The 21,386-nt window shown below is 38.6% G+C and overlaps 1 protein-coding gene across 7 annotated transcripts in view; it reads right to left on the reverse strand.

Annotated features, from left to right (window-relative positions):
- The window catches only part of ACMSD (aminocarboxymuconate semialdehyde decarboxylase), an 81,131-nt gene that overhangs the window by 27,273 nt on the left and 32,472 nt on the right, over positions 1 to 21,386 (reverse strand). For 6 of the 7 annotated variants that reach the window (XR_011246548.1, XM_060016907.1, XM_060016909.2 and 3 more), the window contains one exon: positions 20,781 to 20,953. Coding sequence is in view for 6 of the 7 variants with exons in the window: in XM_060016907.1 (XP_059872890.1) it covers positions 20,781 to 20,953 (173 nt within the window). In the remaining variant the exon portion in view is untranslated. Of the gene's footprint in view, positions 1 to 18,128; positions 19,845 to 20,780; positions 20,954 to 21,386 lie in introns of those variants that run through there. The other variant, XM_060016908.1, reaches the window with a different exon arrangement.

Genomic DNA, 21,386 nt, shown 5'->3' on the forward strand with positions numbered 1-21,386 from the left:
GGGTGCAAAGTGGTATATCACTGTGATTTTGATTTGCATTTCTGTAATGACTAATTACATTGAACATCTTTCCATGTGCTTATTGGCCATTCGTATGTCTTTGGAGAAATATCTATTTATATCCTTGGTGTCTATTCAGGCCCACGTGTTTCCTTTTTATTGTTGAGTTGTAAGAGTTCTGTATATTTTCTGAATACTAGAGACTTATCAGATGTATGATTTACAACTATTTTCTTCATTCTGTGGGCTGTCTTTTCACGGGTTGTATCTTTTGAAGCACAAATTTTTAAATTTTAATGAATTTAATCTATTTTCTTTAGTTGCTTGTGGTTTTGGCGTCATATGCAAGAAATTATTGCCTAAAAGGTCACAAAGATTTACAACTATGTTATCTTCTAAGAGTTTGTAGTTTAAGCTTTTCCCTTTAGGTCTTTGGTCCATTTTGAGTTAACTTTTGTGTATTTTGAGTGTAAAGAAGAGATCCAACTTTATTATTATTATTTTTCTGTATGTGGATATTCAGTTATCCCACTATAATACATTGAAGAGACTATTCTTTCTTCATTGAATTGTATTGGTACCTTTGTTCAAAATAAGTTATCTTTATGTCTCTCCTTAAGCCACTACCACACAGTTTTGATTACTGTATGTATCTGTGTAGAAAATTTTGAAATTGGGACTGTGAGTCCTCCAATTTTGTTCTTCTTTTTCAAAATCATTTTGGCCATTCTGGGTCCCTTGCATTTCCATATGAATTTTAGGATCAGCTTGTCAATTCCTGCAAAAATAAAAAAGCAAACAAGAAAACCCTGGATTTTTGATAGGGATTGCATTGAATCTATAGATCAGTGTGAGAAGTATTGCCATTTAACAATATTAAATTTTCCAACCAATGAACATGGGATGTCTTTTATTTATTTAGGTCTTCTTTAATTTTCTTCAACAATGTTTTGTAATTCAGTGTCCAAATCTTACACTTCTTTAGTTGAATTTACTCCCAAGTATTTTATTCTTCTTGATGCCATTGTAAATGGAATTGTCTCCTCAATTTCATTTATGGATTATTCAATGCTAGTGTATAGAAATACAGGTAATTTTCATATATTTATCTTGTATGTGTTGTATATATTTTGTATATTTATCCTACCTTACTGAATCTGTTTATTAGCCCTGATGGTTTATTTGTGGATTCTCTAGGATTTTGTGTATACAGGGTCATGTCATCTGCAAATAATTTTGCTTCTTCCTTTCCAATTTTTATGCCTTTTATTTATTTTTCTTGCTTAATTTCCCTGGCTACAATCTCCAGTACAATGCTGAATATAAGTGGTAAGAGCAGAACCTTTCCATCTTTTACCATTAGGCACGATATTAGTTGTGGGTTTTTCATAGACGTTCTTTATCAGGTTGAGGAAGTTCCTTTGTACTCCTTTTTGAGTGTTTTCATCATGAAAGACTATCAGTTTGTCGAGTGCTTTTCCTGCATTTATTGAGATGATCATGTAGTTTTTGTCCTTTATTAATATGGTGTATTGACTGATTTTTGTGTGTTGAAACAATCTTGCATCTGTGGGATAAATCTCAATTGATCATGGTGTATAATTCTTATTATGTGTTGCTAGATTCAGTTTAATAAATATTGTTGAGGAAATTCACATCTGTATTCATAAGGGATATTGGTCTGTAGTTTTCTTGTGATTTCTTTTTCTGGTTTTGGAGTATGCTGGCCTCAGAATAAACTAAGAAGTGTTGCTTTCTTTTGTACTTTTTTGAAGAGTTTGTGAAGGATTTGTTGTAATTCTTTTTTAAAAATTTGATACAATTCAGCAGTAAAACCATCTAGTCCTGGGCTTTTCTTTGTGGACATTTTAAAATCACTGATTCAATCTCTTTACTTATTATAGGTTTATTCAGATTTTCTATTTCTTCTTGAGTCCGTTTCTGTAGTCTTTCTAGGAATTTCTTCATTTCATTTAGGTTATCAAATTTGTTAGCACACAGTTGCTCATATTTTTTCTTATAATTCTTTTTATTTCTGTAAGGTCTCTAGTAATACCCTCCTCTTTCATTTCTAATTTTAACAATTGAATCTTATCTGTTTATTTCTTGGTCAGTCTAGCTAAAGGTTTGCTAATTTTGTTGATCTTCTCAAAGACCCAAGTTTTGATTTTATTGATTTTCTTATTGTTTTTCTATTCTCTATTTCTTTTATAACTGCTTTAGTATCTGCTATTTCCTTTCTTATGCTTGTTTTGGGTTTAGCTTACTCTTCTTTTTCTAGTTTCTTAAGGTGGATACAGGCTATTGATTTGAGATCTTTCTTCTTTTTCAATATAGGCATTTTAGAGCTATAAATTTCCTACTAAGCCCTGCTTTAGCTGCATTTCATGAGTTTTGGAGAGTTTTGTTTTATATTATATTTGTATTAAATATTTTCTAATTTCCATTGTGATTTCTTCTCTGTCTAGTGTCATTTCATTTCAGTCTGAAGAACATCCTCTAGCATTTCTTGTATGGCAAGTCTACTAGCATTGAATTCTCTTGACTTATGTTTATTTGAGAATATCTTCATTTCTCCTCATTCTTGGAGGATAGTTTTGCTGGATATAGAGTTTTTTGTTTGTTTGTTTTTATAGATTTATTTATTTATTTTTGGCTACATTGGGTCTTCATTGCTGTGTGTGGGCTTTCTCCAGTTGCGGCGAGCGGGGGCTACTCTTTGTTGCATTGCACGGGCTTCTCACTGTGGTGGCTTCTCTTGTTGTGGAGCACGGGCTCTAGGCACATGGGCTTCAGTAGTTGTGGCTCGCGGGCTCTAGAGTACAGGCTCAGTAGTTGTGGTGCACAGGCTTAGTTGCTCCGTGGCATGTGGGATATTTCCGGACCAGGGCTCGAACCTGTGTCCCCTGCATTGGCAGGCAGATTCTTAACCACTACACCACCAGGGAAGCCCTGGATATAGGGTTTTTGATGAACAGGTTTTTGTGTGTGTGTGAGCTTTAAATATGTCTTCTAGGGCTTCCCTGGTGGCACAGTGGTTGAGAGTCTGCCTGCCGATGTAGGGGACACGGGTTCGTGCCCTGGTCCGGGAAAATCCCACATGCCGCAGAGCGGCTGGGCCTGTCAGCCATGGCCGCTGAGCCTGCGCGTCCGGAGCCTGTGCTCCGCAATGGGAGAGGCCACAACAGTGAGAGGCCCGCGTACTGAAAAACTAACTAACTAAATAAATATATAAATATATATATAAATATATATATAAATATATATATGTCTTCTACTGCTTACTGGCCTCCATAGTTTTTACTGAGGGCTAAGGCTAGAGCCATAGGGAACGTCAACACTGGGGGTGGAGTGCTTGCAGGAATGCAAGACAGGGAGAATGTCCACAGGCAGAGAGAGCCAGTGAGGCAGAGAAGGAGAGACAGAAAAAAAGTGGTATTAGAAAAAAATGCAATGAGAGATATTTGAAAGAGAAAGTGTTTAATAAGTAATGCTTTAGAAGAGGATGAAAAAGATAAGGACTAAAGAGTCTCTGTTGGATTTGGCAGCCTTATTAAGTGCACTTTCAGGGGAGTGATGGAGAGAAAAACAGATGCACAGGATGAAAAAGTAAATGAATGGTGAAAAAATGTTAAGTGTTGACTACACATATCTCTTAGCTTGGGTTTCTCTCGTCTTTGATTATCACTCTATTTGTGCTGCTTGGGCAGTCTCGTCCATAAACAAAGGTCTAGTTCCTAAGCCTCAAGTCCTGGGTATATGGCTGCCTGCTGGACACTTCCACTTGGCTGCCTTACAGGCAATTAAAATGCAGCATGTTATCTAATGTTGAAGTCCTCATCTTCATATTTATGCAACATCATGTTCATTCTCATTCTCTTGTTCTCACTTCTGCATTCTCTTACTCTCCTCCCTCACCCCCTCACATCCCATCCACTTGCTTTCTGGATATCTTTTTTTACTCCTGTTTGTCCCCTGGAAGCTGACCTGTCTGTACTGTACAACAGGCTTCCCTGACCTCAGGTTTCTAGTTGAGTTTAGCTAATGGGCAACATAGGCAGGAGATTAGAGAATGGAGGAAAGTGTTTATGCCCCAGATCCCTCCCTTTGGAGTCATCAACTTGGCTCCAACTAAAAATCTTGGCTCCTGTTAGCAGGCCCTTTTCACAGAGCCCTCTCTGTCTTTTGGCCCGGAATGGTAATGGAGCGTTCCATACCTTTGTAAATAATCCATTTATTAATTTTTTTCTCTAGTTTTCTCAATTCAGGATGCGATCTTATTTTCTGCTGGAATCCTGCATGAGTCACACTGTGTTCCAGTTATACCAAAATCTTTATAGTTTTCTCACTTTACTAGGTTTATCCTCTGGTTGGCATGTCCTATCCAGCCCCAAACTCCTATTTTTAATTGATTAATTGATTAATTAATGTGGTGGACAACTTTTTATTTTGACAGAATTTCAAATGATTAGACAGATAGAAATGTTGCAGACTAATTCAGGGATCTGCCATATAACCTTTACCCAGATGCACCAATTGTTTATATTTTGCCCCCTTTTCTTTATTATTTTCTCTGTATAGATATTTGTGTATCTATACAGAAACACACATTTTTCTGAACTGTATGCAAGTTGGAGACATTACGGCCCCTTACTCCTAAATAAACTAGAGTTTATTCCTAAGAAAAAGACGTTTTCTTATGTAACCATAGTACAGTTCTTAAAATCAGAAAATTTATAAGTTGATATATATATAATAACATTATATCAATGTTATTATATATATATACACACACACACACATATATATATATACACACACATATATATAATATCACCAGTCCATACTCAGACTTTGTCAGTTATCCCAACAGTGTGCTTCATAGCTAGTTATTTTTTCCTGGTCCAAGATCCAGTTGATAATTACATTAAATTTAGTTATCATGTCTCCGAAGTTTCCCTTAATTTGGAACAGGTAATTTTTTTTTTTTTTGGTCACTCTTGACTTGGATATTTTTGAAGAAGACTACAGTCCAGTTATTTTACAGAATGTCCCTCTATTCTATTTTACAGAATTTTATAGAATGTCAGTTTGTGTTTTTTTGATCTTTCCTCATGATTACATACAAATTATGCGTTTGGGGTAGAAATTTTACAGAAGTGATGTTGTGTCTTTTTCACTGCATCATATCAGGGGTACATGTTACCAGTTTGTCCCAGTATTGGTGATGTTTGATCATTTAGTTAAGTTGGGACCCACCAGGTTTTTTTCCTATAAAGGCTATTTTTTTCCTTCATGATTAGTAAGTAATTTGTGGGGAGACACTTTAAGATCACATAAATATCTTGTTCCTTATCAAACTTTCACCCACTGGTTTTATCATTCAGTAATGATTTTCTTCCTGACAGTTATTGCTGATGTGGAACTGTATGTGTGTGTGTCTCTCTTGTCTTGTTTCTGTTCTTTGATTTTGGCTCTTATCTCTATTTTTTCTTTCTTTCTGTCTGCTTACTTTTTTAGTTTACTTTTCTCCTTCTAGTTTCTTAAAGTGGAATCATAAATCACTGATTTTACACATTTCTTCTTTTTCTAATAGAAGCATTTAAACCTATACTTTTTTACTGAGGTATAATTGACATACCGTATTATATTAGTTTCAGCTGTATAATATAATGATTTGATATTTGTATATGCTGCGAAATGATCACCACAAGTCTAGTCAACATCTGTCACCAAACATAGTTTAGCATTATTGATAAAATACTTGAGCAATTTTTTGATAGACTTTAATGAGCTTAAAAGCCCCTCCTAGGAAATTGCCCCTCCACTCAATTGACTATTAGTCTTGAAACTAGTCTAAGAACTTTAACCAATAATGCAAAAAGGCTAATTGTCCTTAACTAGATAGTCATCTCCTTCTTTTTTAAAATCCAGTCTAACAATAGTTGTCTAACCATTTTTCCCCATGAAATGTTTCTGCCAAGATAGAATCTTTGAATTGGGCTTTTCAGAAGGCCTCTTTGTTTGAAATAAAACTCTGACCTATGCTTATAATCAATCTGAGAGTGGCTTTGTGTGTTGAAGGAATGAAGGCTTGAATGTACAAAAGAGGAATGTCTGATTGTTACTAGGCCTGAAATATTAAATGTATAAATGCTCTCAATTTGAGCTGAGGATAAATGATTCTTTGATTTCTACTAGAAAAAAAGGATTTTCCTAGGTTTTATGAATACATTTACATGAAATAATGTGGGGAAGTATATAATAAAATTTAGAGGAAGGCCACGATAGACTCACAACTCTCTCTCTAGATTCCTGTATTCATGTACTGTATTAAAACCAAGCAAATACACCTGCTGGTAGAAGCCCTAAAGACCCAAAGTTATGTCTCCTCACATCTGTGCCAACAGCTGATCTCGTTCTGAACTGCCTGCTTGGTATTCCCTGGAGGTTCATTTGTCCTTATTTCTACTCCTCTTGCTAAAAGTTGTTTACAATTCCAAAACACAACATAATTTTAAAAAGTCCCATGCTTACATTACATTTGTCAATCACATTAACATGAAATTGAAATCTAGAAAATAATTTTTCTTTCTCGTCAGGAATTCTTCCATTCCCAGTATTATGGCCTTCTCAGATATAAATACATTTTAAGCGGGGAGGGGTCTGTTCTGTTCTAATGAGAAGAAAGCAAACGATTTTAAAGCCGAAATGCAATTCATTCTTCCTCTGCAATTTATTCTTCCTGGTTAAGACACTTCCCTGTTCACCTAACTTGAGGTTGAAAGCCTATTGTAGAACACCAAACTTATAGTTTGGCAGTATTTAATTATTATTTAATAGCTACTGTTCACAACTCCTCTCCATAGGAGGTTAATTATCCACTTGTGATAATCTGGTTTGTAAATTTTTCATACCTGTTATCTATCTATATACCTTTTATTGATATCTTCTGATAAACTTTTGACCATTTCTAACTTGCTGGTGATTTCTTAAGGGAGAGGGAAGTAGGCATAAAAAACCTGGAAGTGAAGTTCTTGTTAACTGCATTTCTTGTTCAGAGAAGGGATAGTAGCAGGGAAAGGGTGGGGAGAAGAGATTCCTTAAGAGGCAAACGGTCCTATAGGATAAAGGTCACATACTCCATCACTTGATACCAGTCCTTACTTGATAGATGCTTAATAAACACTTCTTGAGTTAAAAAAAAAATTTTTTTTAATAAATTTTTAATTTACTTATTTTTGGTGGCGTTGGGTCTTCGTTGCTGCGTGCAGGCTTTCTCTAGTTGCAGGGAGCGGGGCCTACTCTTTGTTTCGGTGCACAGGCTTCTCATTGCGGTGGCTTCTCTTATTCCGGAGCAAGGCTCTAGGCACGCGGGCTTCAGTAGTTGTGGCACACAGGCTCAGTAGTTGTGGTTCGTGGGCTCTAGAGCGCAGGCCCAGTAGTTGTGGCGCACGGGCTTAGCTGCTCTGCGGCATGTTGGATCTTCCCGGACCAGGGCTCGAACCCGTGTCCTCTGCATTGGCAGACGGATTCTTAACCACTGCGCCACCAGGGAAGTCATAAAAATACTTTTTGTATTGCTATTTCTACCACCTGTTATAACTGCAAATTGTGATTTAAATGGATGCAGAGTCCTGGTTAAGGAAGCGTAGCATGTGGCCTTGGATGACTGTTGCCTCATTTCCCACTGATCCAAGCTCTCTGGTATACCCAAGACTCTTGTGACATCTCAGGCTCCCAAGTAGCATACCTGTTCCTGGCCTCCCAAAAGCTAGAACTTCCTTCCTTCTTCTTCCTTCTTGTCTGTGATCCAGGATTCTGTTCCCTTGGAATTGGCCATAATCATGAACCAATTTTTAAGGACATCTGTGCTACTGTAATATTTGACAACATCTACATTTTAGTAGGACCTTTCTAAAGACTCTATTAAACCCAGAGGAATAATTCTAATGGTAGGCATTTTAGGTAGCGTGGCTGCCTCTTCTAGGGTCCTAAAATTATACCTTTTCAACAGCCACTGGCTTCCTTTATTAGGCAGGAAAGCAGTGGATAATCCTGATTGATTTCTCCACACCAACACTGCCCCAATGTGCATTTTCCTTCCCAAAGCCAGCTGCACACACTCCTTATGAAGTCAAAGACTTACTGAGCTGATAATAATAGTAATTAATATTCCTGCCAGGGAAAAGAAATAAACTGCTCATCTGCTGGGATGCATTAACTTTTTCACATTTTCAGGGAATGTTGCAAGCACTGAAAGATGTGGCTTACTGAAGAAACTCAAATAGTGGAAGAGAATTCATTTGTCTTCTGGAAAAGGAACGATTAACTATCTTCTCATTTAGCATATTTCATTAGTAGCATTTTGCAGTAAATACAACACACCTCTATTATAACATAGTTATTACAGACCTTCTAGTATATCAAGGATTCAGTTTGTTCCCTGAGACATAATTTCCTCACTAAGGAGCCTGATTTAATTCAATCAGTGCAGGGTAAGATTAGCCTTATACCCACAAGATCATTACATAAGTTACAAATATTAACACCTACTGTGCATAAAGCACTAACATTTGTACAGTCCTTTGGCATCGTGTTATATTAGCCTCTCCCATCAACTTTGTCTGGTTATCATCTCCATTTTACAGTTGAGGAAACTGAGGCTGAGAGGGTAAGTGACTTGATATTAAAGGTCACCCAGCTAACAAGCAGTAGAGCCAGGACTTGAACTGTTTCTCACATCCCACAACTTCGTGAGAAGGTAGTAAGTTATATTCTTGTTCTCAGGAATCTTACAGGCATCAAAAAGGGTACCACTCTGTTGAGGACTGCAGCACACAGAAAACATCACTTAACCAGAATACTTACAGACAGAATGTTAAAATACATTTAAATTTCAAGTCAGGGTGGAAATACTTAAAATTCACAGGGTATACTCCACTGCCCCCACTAGCCCTAGACATAATCAAGTCTTTGGTGTTAAAGGACCTTTTCATTGCTTCCAGATCATGTTAACCCTTTAGAATAGCTGAATAGAGCAGTCCTGAATGTTAAAGAGGTAGATGGCCTGGAAAAGGAATGGAGAAAAAACTTTGGCTTTTGGGCCTGACCGGTCTCTAGTTTAGGTTCATTTTCTAACCCACAGATCAAATGCCCAAGACAAGATCACATGTATGCCTACTGTAAAAATTGGGGCATAAAATGTCCCAAAATAACATTGTTACTTCTAAAAGTGAACAATTTATTTTACTCTAAGATAAAATACTTTCTATTTTGTGGAACAGGTGTTTCTGGTTTCTCTTTTAAAAATAAAAGAACATATGAATAGATATTTTGGTTTGGGTGGTTTAAAGTCTATCTTGCAGAGAAAGGCCTCTTCATTTTTTAAAAAAATTGAGGTGAAATTCACATAACATAAAAATTAACCATTGTAGGGCTTCCCTGGTGGCGCAGTGGTTGAGAGTCTGCCTGCTGATGCAGGGGACACAGGTTCGTTCCCCGGTCCGGGAAGATCCCACATGCTGCGGAGCGGCTGGGCCCGTGAGCCATGGACGCTGAGCCTGCGCGTCCGGAGCCCGTGCTCCGCAACGGGAGAGGCCCCAACAGTGAGAGGCCCCGGTACCGCAAAAAATAAATAAATAACCATTGTAAAGTGTATACTGTGGTGACATTTAGTACATTCACAGAGTTGCAACCATCACCACTATCTTGTTCTAAGACATTTTCACACTCTCAGAGGAGACCTTATGCACATTAAGAAGTTACTCTCCATTCCCACCCACCCCCTGGCAACCAATATTCTGCTTTGTGTTTCTGTGGGTTTATCTATAGTAGATTTTTCATATAAATGGAATCATACAGTACGTGACCTTTATGTCTGACTTCTTTCACTTAGCATGTTTTCAAGGTCCATTCATGTTATAGTGTGTATCAGTATATCATTTCTTTTTATGGCTGAATATAATATTCCATTGCATGGATATACAACATTTTGTTTATTCATCCATCTGTTGATGGACATTTGGTTTGTTTCTACCTTTTGGCTATTGCAAATAATGCTGTTATGAACATTTGTGTACAAACATTTGCTTGAAAACCTGTTTTCAATTCTTTGGGGTATAGACACAGGAGTGGCATTGTTGGGACATGCTAATTCTGTGGTTAACTTTTTATAGATTTGCTAAACTGTTTTCCACAGCAGCTGCACCATTTTATATTCCAACCAGCAACGTACAAGAGTTCCAATATCTTCACATTCTTGTCAACATTTTCCACTTTTTAAAAAAAATTATAGTGATCTTGGTAAGGATGAGAATTGGTATCTCATTGTGGTTTTGATTTGCCTTTTCCTAATGACCAGTGATGCTGAACATCTTTACAAGTGCTTGTTAGCTATTCATATAGAGTACTTATATATTTGGATACAAGTCCCTTATCAGGTATATGACCCTCTAGTGAATTTTTCATTAAAGTTATTGTACTTTTCAGGTCTAGAATTTTTATTTGGTTTCATGTTATAATTTCTATCTGTTTATTGATGGTCTCTTTTGGTTCAGTCATTGTTCTCCTGGTTCCCTTTAGTTCTTAGTCTATGATTTTCTTTATTTCTTTGATCATATTTAAGGCTGTTGATTTAAAGTCATTGTCTAGTAAGTCCAATGTTTTTCCAGTGACAGTTTCTGTTAATTTCTTTCTTTTTTTTTTTTTTTTTTTGGCGGTACGCGGGCCTCTCACTGTTGTGGCCTCTCTCGTTGCGGAGCACAGGCTCCGGATGCGCAGGCTCCACGGCATGGGGGATCTTCCCAGACTGGGGCACGAACATGCATCCCCTGCATCGGCAGGCAGACTCTCAACCACTGCGCCACCAGGGAAGCCCAATTTCTTTTTTTCATGGGAATGAGCTGTACTTTCTTTTTTCTTTGCATACCTCAATTTTTTTTGTTGAAACTGGACATTTTGAATAGTATAATGTGGTAACTTTGGTAATCAGATTCTTCCTTCTCTGGGTTTGTTCTTGTTCCTTTGTGTGCTTTGTATTTGCTTATTTAGTGACTTTTCCAAACTATTTTTAAAGACTTATTCTTTGTTGTATATGCTCTCTGCAGTCTGTTCCTTAAGCTTGTGGTCAGCTCATGTTTTGATAAGATGTTCTTAAATGCCTAGAGCAAAAAGAGAACCAAAGAAAGACAAGGGAAAAAACCTCTCTCGGTCTTCGCAGATTGGCTCTGTGTTGGGCCTTCCTCTAATGCTTGGCCAGGCCATTTACAACTCCACCCTAGCATTCACACCCTGCTGATACTGAGCCTAAAGATCAGAGAGAGATTAAAGCTTAGGTTCCTGTCATGTCTTTTCTGAGCATGTGTCCTGCTCTCCGCATGTGCTTGGCTTTCTAGACTCTTCTCTCTTTCTATCTTGTTCCCTCTTCACTTTTGATTAAATTGCCATAGAAGATCCAAGCCTTATTTTACATCATTGCTTCGGAAGGAGACACATTTTGTTTGTTGTGAACTTTAATTTAGTAGAATTTTTTCCCCTTTATCTCAATTTTGTAGTGATTGTATAATTCTGAGGTTCCAACATTTCAAGATGAATGAAAGATCTTGCAAATTGATTGATGCTGTCACAGTTGTTCTCACTGTAGTTTCATTCTTGAAAGTCTGTATGTACCTTTGTCAAATGCTTTTATTGAGCACTTACTGTGGGACTGGAATTGTGTTATATACTTTATGTGGTTTTCTTATTTAACGCTGTCTACAACCCCAAGAGTTAGGTACTATTATTATCTGTATTTTATTGATAAGGAAACAAGTTTAGAGAGATCAAATAATTTACTCATATCTCTCACAGCTATGACTATGTTGTATAGCATTAAACTCTTAAGCATCATTTACTGTTTGCTTCACAAGAATGGGATTTCTAGGACTTCTTTTTTTCCACTTTATCTTCATTTCTATTTTTATTTCTACTCTTAATTGTATTATCATTTTTTACCACATTTCTCAGGCACGCAGAAACAAATCAGCAAACTAACAGAAACCACTGGAAAGTACAAACTACAAACAAAAGACTAACAGCAGTAGTGAATTCAATTTGGAATAGAATGCTATGTGTGAATAACATAGGGATAGTCCTGTAGTTCCTCCATTTCTAGAAGAAAATTCTAATGATACTTGGTTGAAGATGAAGCTTGGATATTTAGAAACTTAGGAAACAGACACTCTCATTAAAAGAGTTTATTTACTGCAATGCTTATATGCTATTAAAAACAATTTTAATGCCTCAAATGGTGTTTCTAATAATGACAAGGCACTATGTCAAAGATGCATATTTGAACAAAATTGTTTCATGAAGTGTAAATGTGGAAAAGTAATATTTATAAACTATGTTATGTGATTTTAGATGTTCTAGTTGAATTAATAGATTAACTTTTAGAAGTAGAAAAAGGGTGGTCCAGTGGTTAGGATGCCACACTTTCACTGCCCAGGGCACGGGTTCCATTCCTGGTAGGGGAGCTGGGATCCCACAAGCCATGAGGCATGGCCAAAAAAAAAAAGTAGAAAAAAAAAATCTTAAGACTCTGAAGATGTGCATATCATCTCTCGTCCTTCTACCTTCAACCCAAGCCAGAGAGAGGACTAGAATATTCTTTAACTTCTGAAAATCTAGCCAGACCCCTTCTATTGCTGTAGTTTCTGCTGACCTCTAATTGCCTATAACCATGAAAATGACTTCAGGGAGCTGGAAGCTGGGCTATAGGTGGATGCAATATAGGTAAGATAAATTTTGTTAGCGAAAAGGAGGAAAGCTCAAGACCAGTATTAATACATGCACGCAAACTGGTCTTTCAGTTGTCCATGATGACCTAAGGAGCTTACCCCAGAATGTAAATCAATGCACTGCTTCCTTTACTGAGAAAAAGTCTTGCTATTAAAAACAAAAGTCAGTTAAACTAAATGGTGTCTTTAGTGACTCAGTTTGCATTCTGGCACAAGCTCCTTCTCTCATCATGGGCTGGTAACAAACTCTTTGTGGACTGGTATTGGTCTGAGGATCACAATTTGAAACCCCATTAAAAAGACGGTAAAGTGCATTTTGAAGAGCATATAGCCACAAGGACAAAGAGAACAGGATAGAAGAACTAAGAAGAAAACTTCAGAAACTGGAAAGCAGTTGGATAATAGTAACTAACTTTAGAAGACCAAGAAAGAAATTCTTAGCTAGTATGAGATAAGCCAAAAAGTAACCTGGCTTATATCACCAAGCCCCCAAATATATGTAATTGATAGCACCAGGTGCCTCTGGAAGTAGAGGCAAAGAACTAACAACAGGAGGATTCATTGTAAGCCTGTTTCAGAAGCAGTTAGACCCTAGATCATCTCCCTAAGTCCAGTGTCTGCTTTCCCCTCATCCTGGCAAAAGACTGGTCATTTAGTCTCAAAAGGGGGTGAAAGGGTCAGAGAGTCTCTGAACTGGGAGATATTAGGCATAGTTGAGAGTGTGGAATGTTCTGAAAGCAAAAGGTTAATGAAAGTTTATTTATTAAAAAGCGAGCATCCCAGGGACTTCCCTGGTGGTCCAATGGTTGGGACTCCATGCTTCCATTGCAGAGGGTGTGGGTTCAACCCCCGGTCGGGGAACTAAGATCCCACATGCCACATGGTGTGGCCAAAAAGTAAAAAAAAAAAACAAATTTAATTAAAAAAAATTTTTTTTAAATTGAGCATCCCAGCCTTTATTCCCTACTCAGTTCCCAGGATGCTGGCAACCAGGCCTTTACCATTCAGGTAAGAGATTGAAAGAGCTTCTCTGGGAAAGTGATAAATCAAAAAGGAAAGACCAGATTTCTGGAGTTTCAAAAGAACATGCCTCAGTTGGATTACTCTATAGAAAAAACCACACTTGACAGGCCCCATCCATATGCAGAGACTTCCAATCATCCTTTTAGTGACCGCTCTTAAATATGAGCAGACAGCCAAGGATTATAGACATTTGAGGAAAGCATTTCATATGAAAGACTGAGACTTAAAAAAAAAAAAAGACAAAAAGCCAATTGGAGGAAGGCTTGTGAAGAGAAGTACATTTCCCAAAATTACTAATATTTTTAGAGAGATAAAAGATATTGAACTCAATCAACAAGAACAGGATGCTTTAAAAAAGTTTACAGAACAAGAACAGTAACAACAGCTCTTTCAAATTAAACAAATTAAAAAGCCAATTAAATAAAAGGATTTATTAATAAAGTTGAGGAAATATCCCAGAAAGTAAAACAAAAGCTCAAAAAGGGGAGGTGTAAGACAGAAGAAAAATAAGGTTCAACTTTAGGAACTCCAGAAAGAGAAAACAGAGGGAAGGAAGTCATTAAAGAAATAAATTAAGACGATTTTACAGAATAAAAGGGCTCACCAAATGTCTAGCATAATGGATGAAAACAGCCCATACTGAGTAACATCACTGAGAAATTTTAGGACAAAAAGAAAATCTTAGAGTCTTTGATTGGGAGTGAAGGGGAAAGAAGTAGGTTTTATATGAAGTTTCAAGGATTAGACTGGAGTTACATTACTCAACAGCAACTCTGGAAGCCATAATACAATGGAAAAATGTCTTTAAAATGACTCAGGAAAACAGTTGCCAAGCTAGAGTTATATACCTAGCCAAACAATTAACTCACTGTAAGGGAAGAATAAAGACATACTGAAATAACTAAGGTTTCAAAAATTTCATCTCCCATACTGTCTTTCTTAGAAAGTTATTGGAAGATGTTCCCTACCAAGATGAAGGAATAAAGCAAGAAATTGGAAAATCATAGGGCTCAGGAAGCAGGGAACCCAATGAAAGAGAGAGAGAGAGAATGTGAGGAGTACAAAGGGGAGATTCAAGATGACAGCTGTGCAGCAGGTCTAAATAGCAGCCCAGTCCATATTAGAGCAAGTCAGAGACTCCTGAATATATTTTTTCAAGAAGAAGGAATTAATAGACTACTGTACCTGATGTATTTAAGTGTACTGAGAGGAGAGTTATAAAATTGGTGGAGAGGTTGGGGTTAAGTTAGTGTAAAGTAGTGTGCAAAAAAAAGTAAAGGGTGAAAGAATGAAAGATAGATAGATAGATAGATATTATTGGGCTGCAGTCATCTCATTGAACCTCATAAGAAACCCTGAACCCGAATTGCCCAGCCATGGGGTTCCTGGATTCCTGACCCAGAGGAAATGAATGAGATAATAAATATTCATTGTTGTTTTAAAGCTAACCTAAGTTTTAGGTTAATGTATTATGTAGCAATAGATAACTAATACAGATTTTGGTACCTGGAAGTAGGCTGTTGCCATAATGAAAACTTAAAAATGTGGGAGTGGCTTTGGAACTGATTAGTGGGAGGAAGTTGGAAGGACCTTGAGATAGTGGAAGACTGAAGATCCTTGTAAAGACTGTTATTAGAAGCTTGATAACCTGTGAGGTTACCAGTAAAGACTTTAAGGAGAATGAGGACAATGTTATTGGAAACTAGAGGAAAGGAGATCCTTGCTATGCTGTGGCAAAAAAAAAAAAAAAAAAAAAAAGTAGCAACACGGTCACCTACAGTAATATGCAAAGTAGAAAATATATTTAATAAACTGGGTGATAGAGCTAAGGAAATTTCCAGACAAAGTGTTAGAAGTGCTGCATGGCTGCTTCTTGCTGCTTATAGTAAAATGCAAGGGGAGTGCCTTAAAGGAAGGACTATTAAATATAAAGGAGCCAGGAACTGTTGGGTTTGAAAATTCCCAGCCCCTCCAATGGCAAATGATGCTAAAATTAGAGATGGCTTTCTGGCAAAGATTAACTCCAGGGCACAATCAGAAAAATATAGTCTAAAAATGAAGCCAAGATATGACTATAATATCTGTGTTATGACCTCAAGAGATTTAAGGCAGTGCCTCAAAGAACCACTGTCAGACACTTAAGAGTGTTGTTCCTCAGCAGCCTTTGCAGAAGAGGGCTTTTCTCAGAGATTTGTGAGTAGGGCTTTTGCCTAATGGTTTGAAACCTAATAAGATTCACGAAAGACCTGCAAAGTTTTTTTGTTTGTTTTTTCTTAAACTTTGTTACCGTTTAATCATTGACAATGTTCTCTACACTAACGCCACATTCGTAGTCATCAGTGCTGTTATGATCTGCAAAGTTTTTAAGAGAATTGTATTAGCAGAAACACCAGCAGGATTGAAAGGAATGGATAGAATAAAATGAAAAGAAGCTTTCGGGCTTCTTTTGTTGTAGGGGCTTCATGCCCCTACAACAAAAGTTGTAGGGGCATGAAGCAGTCTGTAGAAACTACTCAGCCGCAAATATGGGCTCCCTTTCATGGAAAAGGAGGGATGACTCAGAGGGTAGAACCAAGAGCTGTGGAGAATCATTCCTGTATTCTGAGTTCTAATCAAGGAACTGCTAACATGTGCCCAATGGATTTCAGATTTGCTAGTTACTAGGAACTCCTCTAAACCTCCTGATTTTCCCCTTTTGGAGTGGAGGGTGTATAGCAACTATCCTTTGCATGTCTCACCATTTTATAGTGTTGCATGAGTGTGTGCTGGGTAAAGAACTTGTCTCTGTGGTTCACAAATCTTAAGGTTGAGAGAAACTGTGCATGAGGAGCGTCATCCCTGAGTTACTTTAAGTGGTGAGATCCTGGACTTTAAGCTGATGCTGTAAATGAATGAGACTTTGGGGTGGTGTGGGAGGACTAAAGGTAGTTTGCATTTAAGTGGCTGGAGTGTGGGGTGTGGTGGTTTACAAACATGTCTTCAACAGGTGGAGCTGGGCTGCCCTGGGGGTGCAGTGGATAAGCATCCACCTGCCAATGCGGGGGACACGGGTTCCAGCCCCGGTGCGGGAAGATCCCACATGCCACGGAGCAACTAAGCCCGTGTGTCACAACTACTGAGCCCATGTGCCACAACTACTGAGCCTGCACTCTAGAGCCCGTGAGCCACAACTACTGAACCCACGTGCCACAACTACTGAGCCAGCGTTCTAGAGCCCACGAGCCACAACTACTGAGCCCACGCGCCACAACTATTGAAGCCCACGTGCCTAGAGCCCATGCTCCGCAACAAGAGAAGCCACCACAATGAGAAGCCTGCGCACCACAACGAAGAGTAGCCCTGCTATCTGCAACTAGAGAACACCCACGCGCAGCAACGAAGACCCAACACAGCCGAAAAAAAAAGGTGGAGCCGAATTCCATTCCCCTTGAATGTGGGCCAGATTTAGTGACTTGCTTCTGATGAATAAAATGCGGCAGAAGTGATGCGACGTGGCTTTTGAGGGTAGGTCATAAAAGGATAGCTTCTGCCTGGCTCACACTCCATCTCTCTCTTGTTCTCCTTTCCTCTGCCACCTCCGTCTCTCTTTCAGATCACTTATTCTTTAGGAAAGCCAGCTGCCATGTTGTGAAGACACTCAAGCAGCTCTTTGGAGAGTAGAGGGACCCAGATGAGGAGGAACTGAGGCTTCCTGCCAAAACCCAGCACCAGTGTGCCAGTAATATGTAAAATAAATCCTTCAGCCCTGGTCAAGCCTTCAGGTGACTGCAGCTCTGACTGACAACTTGCTGCAACCTTGTGAGAAATCCTGAAATGGCTGAGCTGTTCCTAAATTCCTGGCACAGAGACCATATGAGATAGTAAGTGTTTATTGTTGTTCTAGTCCACTGAGTTGGGGCAGTTAGTTACACAGCAATAGATTAACAATGGATCTAGCCAAAATTGTGATATAATCGTAATGGGAGGAAAATGGACCTCTCAAAATCTACCCACCTAAATATGTAAAGTGAATTGTCTATGGTCATGTTAATGTAGGGAGGCAATACGTTTTTTCATATTTTTCACAGTGATAGACTGATAACATATAACTAGCATTCTTTGCACTCTGTCTTTAAAAATGAGTAGACAGGGCTTCCCTGGTGGCGCAGTGGTTGAGAGTACGCCTGCCGATGCAGGGGACACGGGTTCGTGCCCAGGTCCAGGAGGATCCCACATGCCACGGAGCGGCTGGGCCCGTGAGCCATGGCCGCTGAGCCTGCGCGTCCGGAGCCTGTGCTCCGCAACGGGAGAGGCCACAACAGTGAGAGGCCCGCGTACCACCAAAAAAAAAAAAAAAAAGTGCTTAAAAAAAAAAGAAGAGTAGACATGGATTAAAAGCAAAGAATTTTAGAGATGGGAGGAAAATAAGAGATTATGTAATTCACGTCTTCTGTTTAGAGGGAATTTTAGAAATAGTAGGTACACAATATATGGTTTTGGTGTATGTATGACATACATCTATTTATTCTGAAGGTATTATTTAAAATTTTGATTTATCAAAATAATACCTATACATAGTTAAACAATCCAATATTACTAATATCTTTCTTATCAAAAACAGTCCTATCCATTTTTGTATCCCAAGACAGCCACTTTTACCTTTTAACATGAATCTTCTGATAATCACCCTCATAGTTTCAGATAATGAGATTATACTATTGTTTCTCGATTTATTAGCTTTAGAGAGTATTTACTGACTTTGCATTATGATCATGGAGAATTTCTTTCTTATCCCAACTTCTCCAATTTCCCAGTAGAATTACAATTTTCAGTTAAGCCAGTGCTTAATATTTACACCATAAATATAAATAGTTTTCACTGCTGAGTCAGGTAATATACAATGGTTATCTGTCTTCATATGGACGTTTGTTTTCTTGGAGTTAATTATTTCCTTTTCTTTATTTTGCTTAATTTTCTATATATGTACAGCTTGTTTGGTACTCATGTATTAACAGATCCGATGAATGCCCGACAATCATTGTTTCAAATTCAAACACATCATATAATCCATCCGACCCACAGCCTTCTGTCCTCTTGCTCAAATAGGGACAGTGGCTCTCTAGACTAGCTGTCATGTTAGGACTTTCCTTAGCCATTCTGGTTTGGGGATTGTTTTTGAAAGATTTTGCTAATGTGAATATAACTAGAAGGAGGAAGCATTAATATTTTAAAGAGAATCCTAAATTATTAATGTATACTGCTTCTATGTCCTAGATTCACCAGCCTGTGAGGTCACATAAAATGAATTCACTTTTGCTTTTGATGCCCAAGGTATAGGGGCTCAAGTCTTCACAGTTTGAATGCAAGATCTTAGCACCTTTGCAACATTGCAACTTTGCAAAGTGCTCTCTGAGTTTTTCTGGGGGTCCACAAAAGGGATATACTTACTAACTAGTCTATCCACTGGTTACCACAAGGCACTTGCTGTGTTTTTCCTCTTCTGCTGTGACCCCCTGGCCGATGTGTATTGCCCTGAATGCTGTTTGAAGGGGCTGATGGTCTCCCTCACTGCTGATGGTATTGCTCGTAAGATAGATGTTATATTTGCCAAGGGTGTTTTTTCCTGATGTCGCCATTGCCAGGAACACCAGGGGTACTAGGCTTGATGGGAGGTAGTTAGACTGACCCTTTCCCCACTTCCACACCGCTTTCCTACTCCCCCTCCTCCATTGCTCAAAATCCAGGGTTTACAGACTCTTTCGGCTTCTCCTTTTTGTAGTTTCCTACTTACACACCTGCCCATAGCCCCTCTGTCCAATGCAATGATAATCAACAGTCACAACCAGCTGCTAAGCACCGATTTCAGCGGGGACAACACAAAAGCCAGAAGGCTCAGACACATAGCTCAGCCACATAACTTATTCCCAAACCAGAATGTTCAACATTTATATTCTAAAGAGGTTCTCAAGCCAGAGAAACAGTCAGCTTTAAAGTGAGATGAAGTCTTCATTCTGGAGATAGAACAGTAACTTGCAGCTTTCAAATAATGGACCGCTTTCTCTGCTAAACAAGATTTTACATGCCTTAGCATCTCCTCTCAATCCAAGCACCATATTGCCAATCTTTAAACACATATGTCCATATTCTTTTAGAAACCCCAAAGAGTTTTTTTCTTTGGGTAAATTTGGAAGCCTTCTATTGCTATCTGTAAGTAATCAAACAGAATTGAAATACTAAATATTTCAGACTACTAATTCAGACTGACCTTTGCTCTAAACACTGTCTAAACTTGCTCAGTTAGCATTTCCAAAGAATACTTAAACGTGGAGATGCCACCAACAGGAGAGCTGCCAGCAGACCACAGAAGAGGAAAGGCCTTTTCTTGTGAGGTTTAAAGCACTACCGTGCTGGTCTTTTGGGCCAAATGAGAGAATGGTTTTCAAAACAAAGGCCATGTTATTCCAGCAAAACATTTCAGGTGGTACCCAAGACCCTTCATCATCTTCCCCTGCCTTCCTGGCCAGTGCCATCCCCCACTCTTTAATGTTCCAGTTTTCTTCATTTAGTGGATGAGGACAGTTAGAGTCACACTTTACCTAGTCAGTAAGAAGTAGAGCCAGGATTTTAACCCAGGTGAATTTGACCTCAAAACTGGTGGCTCTTTCCTGCTTACCCCATCACGTTGTGTCACTTCCTACGGTCACTACAGAGGCGACCGTAAGGAAGAAGAATTTATCTGGGGAGCCACCCAGCCATGTGGCTTATCTGGGATTTCCCTGGCGTACATCCGTAATGGCTCCCTGCTGATACATGGTCTACGTTGAAGGAGGTTCTGGATTGGATACCCTGTGCAAGCAGACCTAATCCCGAACCTCACTGTCCCTCCTTTTTCTTCTAATGCCTTTTCTCCCATCGCTTTTTCAAAGAGAGACCAAGCAACTGGTTGCTGATCCTGTACTCTGCTCCCCGTAAGTCACCCAAATGGCAGCCCTGGCTTACCTTTCCTACGACATCTGTTAATAGCTTCAGGGCCAGAGGATCATGAACCAAGGAGTCCGTGTAAAAGGAACCAAGGTATTTCTTTGGGTTGGTTGGATTGTCCTGGGCACACAGATCTGGACGCATGCTGAATCCATGGGAGATTCTTCCTACTGTGTAGGGGAAGGAACCACCTGCAAGTAAAGGGACTAGTGTTAATTGAAAAGGATTCTTTTCAACCCTCATGTTGTATGCAAAGAGAAGTTACTGTAGCCCAGCTAGTTAACTGTATTTACAAAGGATCTACTGGGTTCCAAATGTGAGAGAAGACCCAGAAAAAAGAATAAAGTTTAACTCATCTAGAAATTCAGATTTAAGGAATTTATCCTAAAGAGAGAAAACAAGTGTATAAAGATGTGTGGTCAAGGTTTTCAAATGTAGCTTGGTTATAATAGAAAAATACAGAGGGAGCCTTTCAGTTGGGGAATATCTAAATAATGACGGCATATCCATAAAATGCATTGTCATGTATACAGCCATCAAAAATGATGAAGCTCTGTACTCACTGACATGGAAAGATGTCTCCATGTGCTGTTGAGAAGGAAAAGCGGATTAGAGAACAGTGTG

Source organism: Delphinus delphis, chromosome 7 (assembly GCF_949987515.2).
Source record: "Delphinus delphis chromosome 7, mDelDel1.2, whole genome shotgun sequence".
Classification (NCBI taxonomy): Eukaryota; Metazoa; Chordata; class Mammalia; order Artiodactyla; family Delphinidae; genus Delphinus; species Delphinus delphis.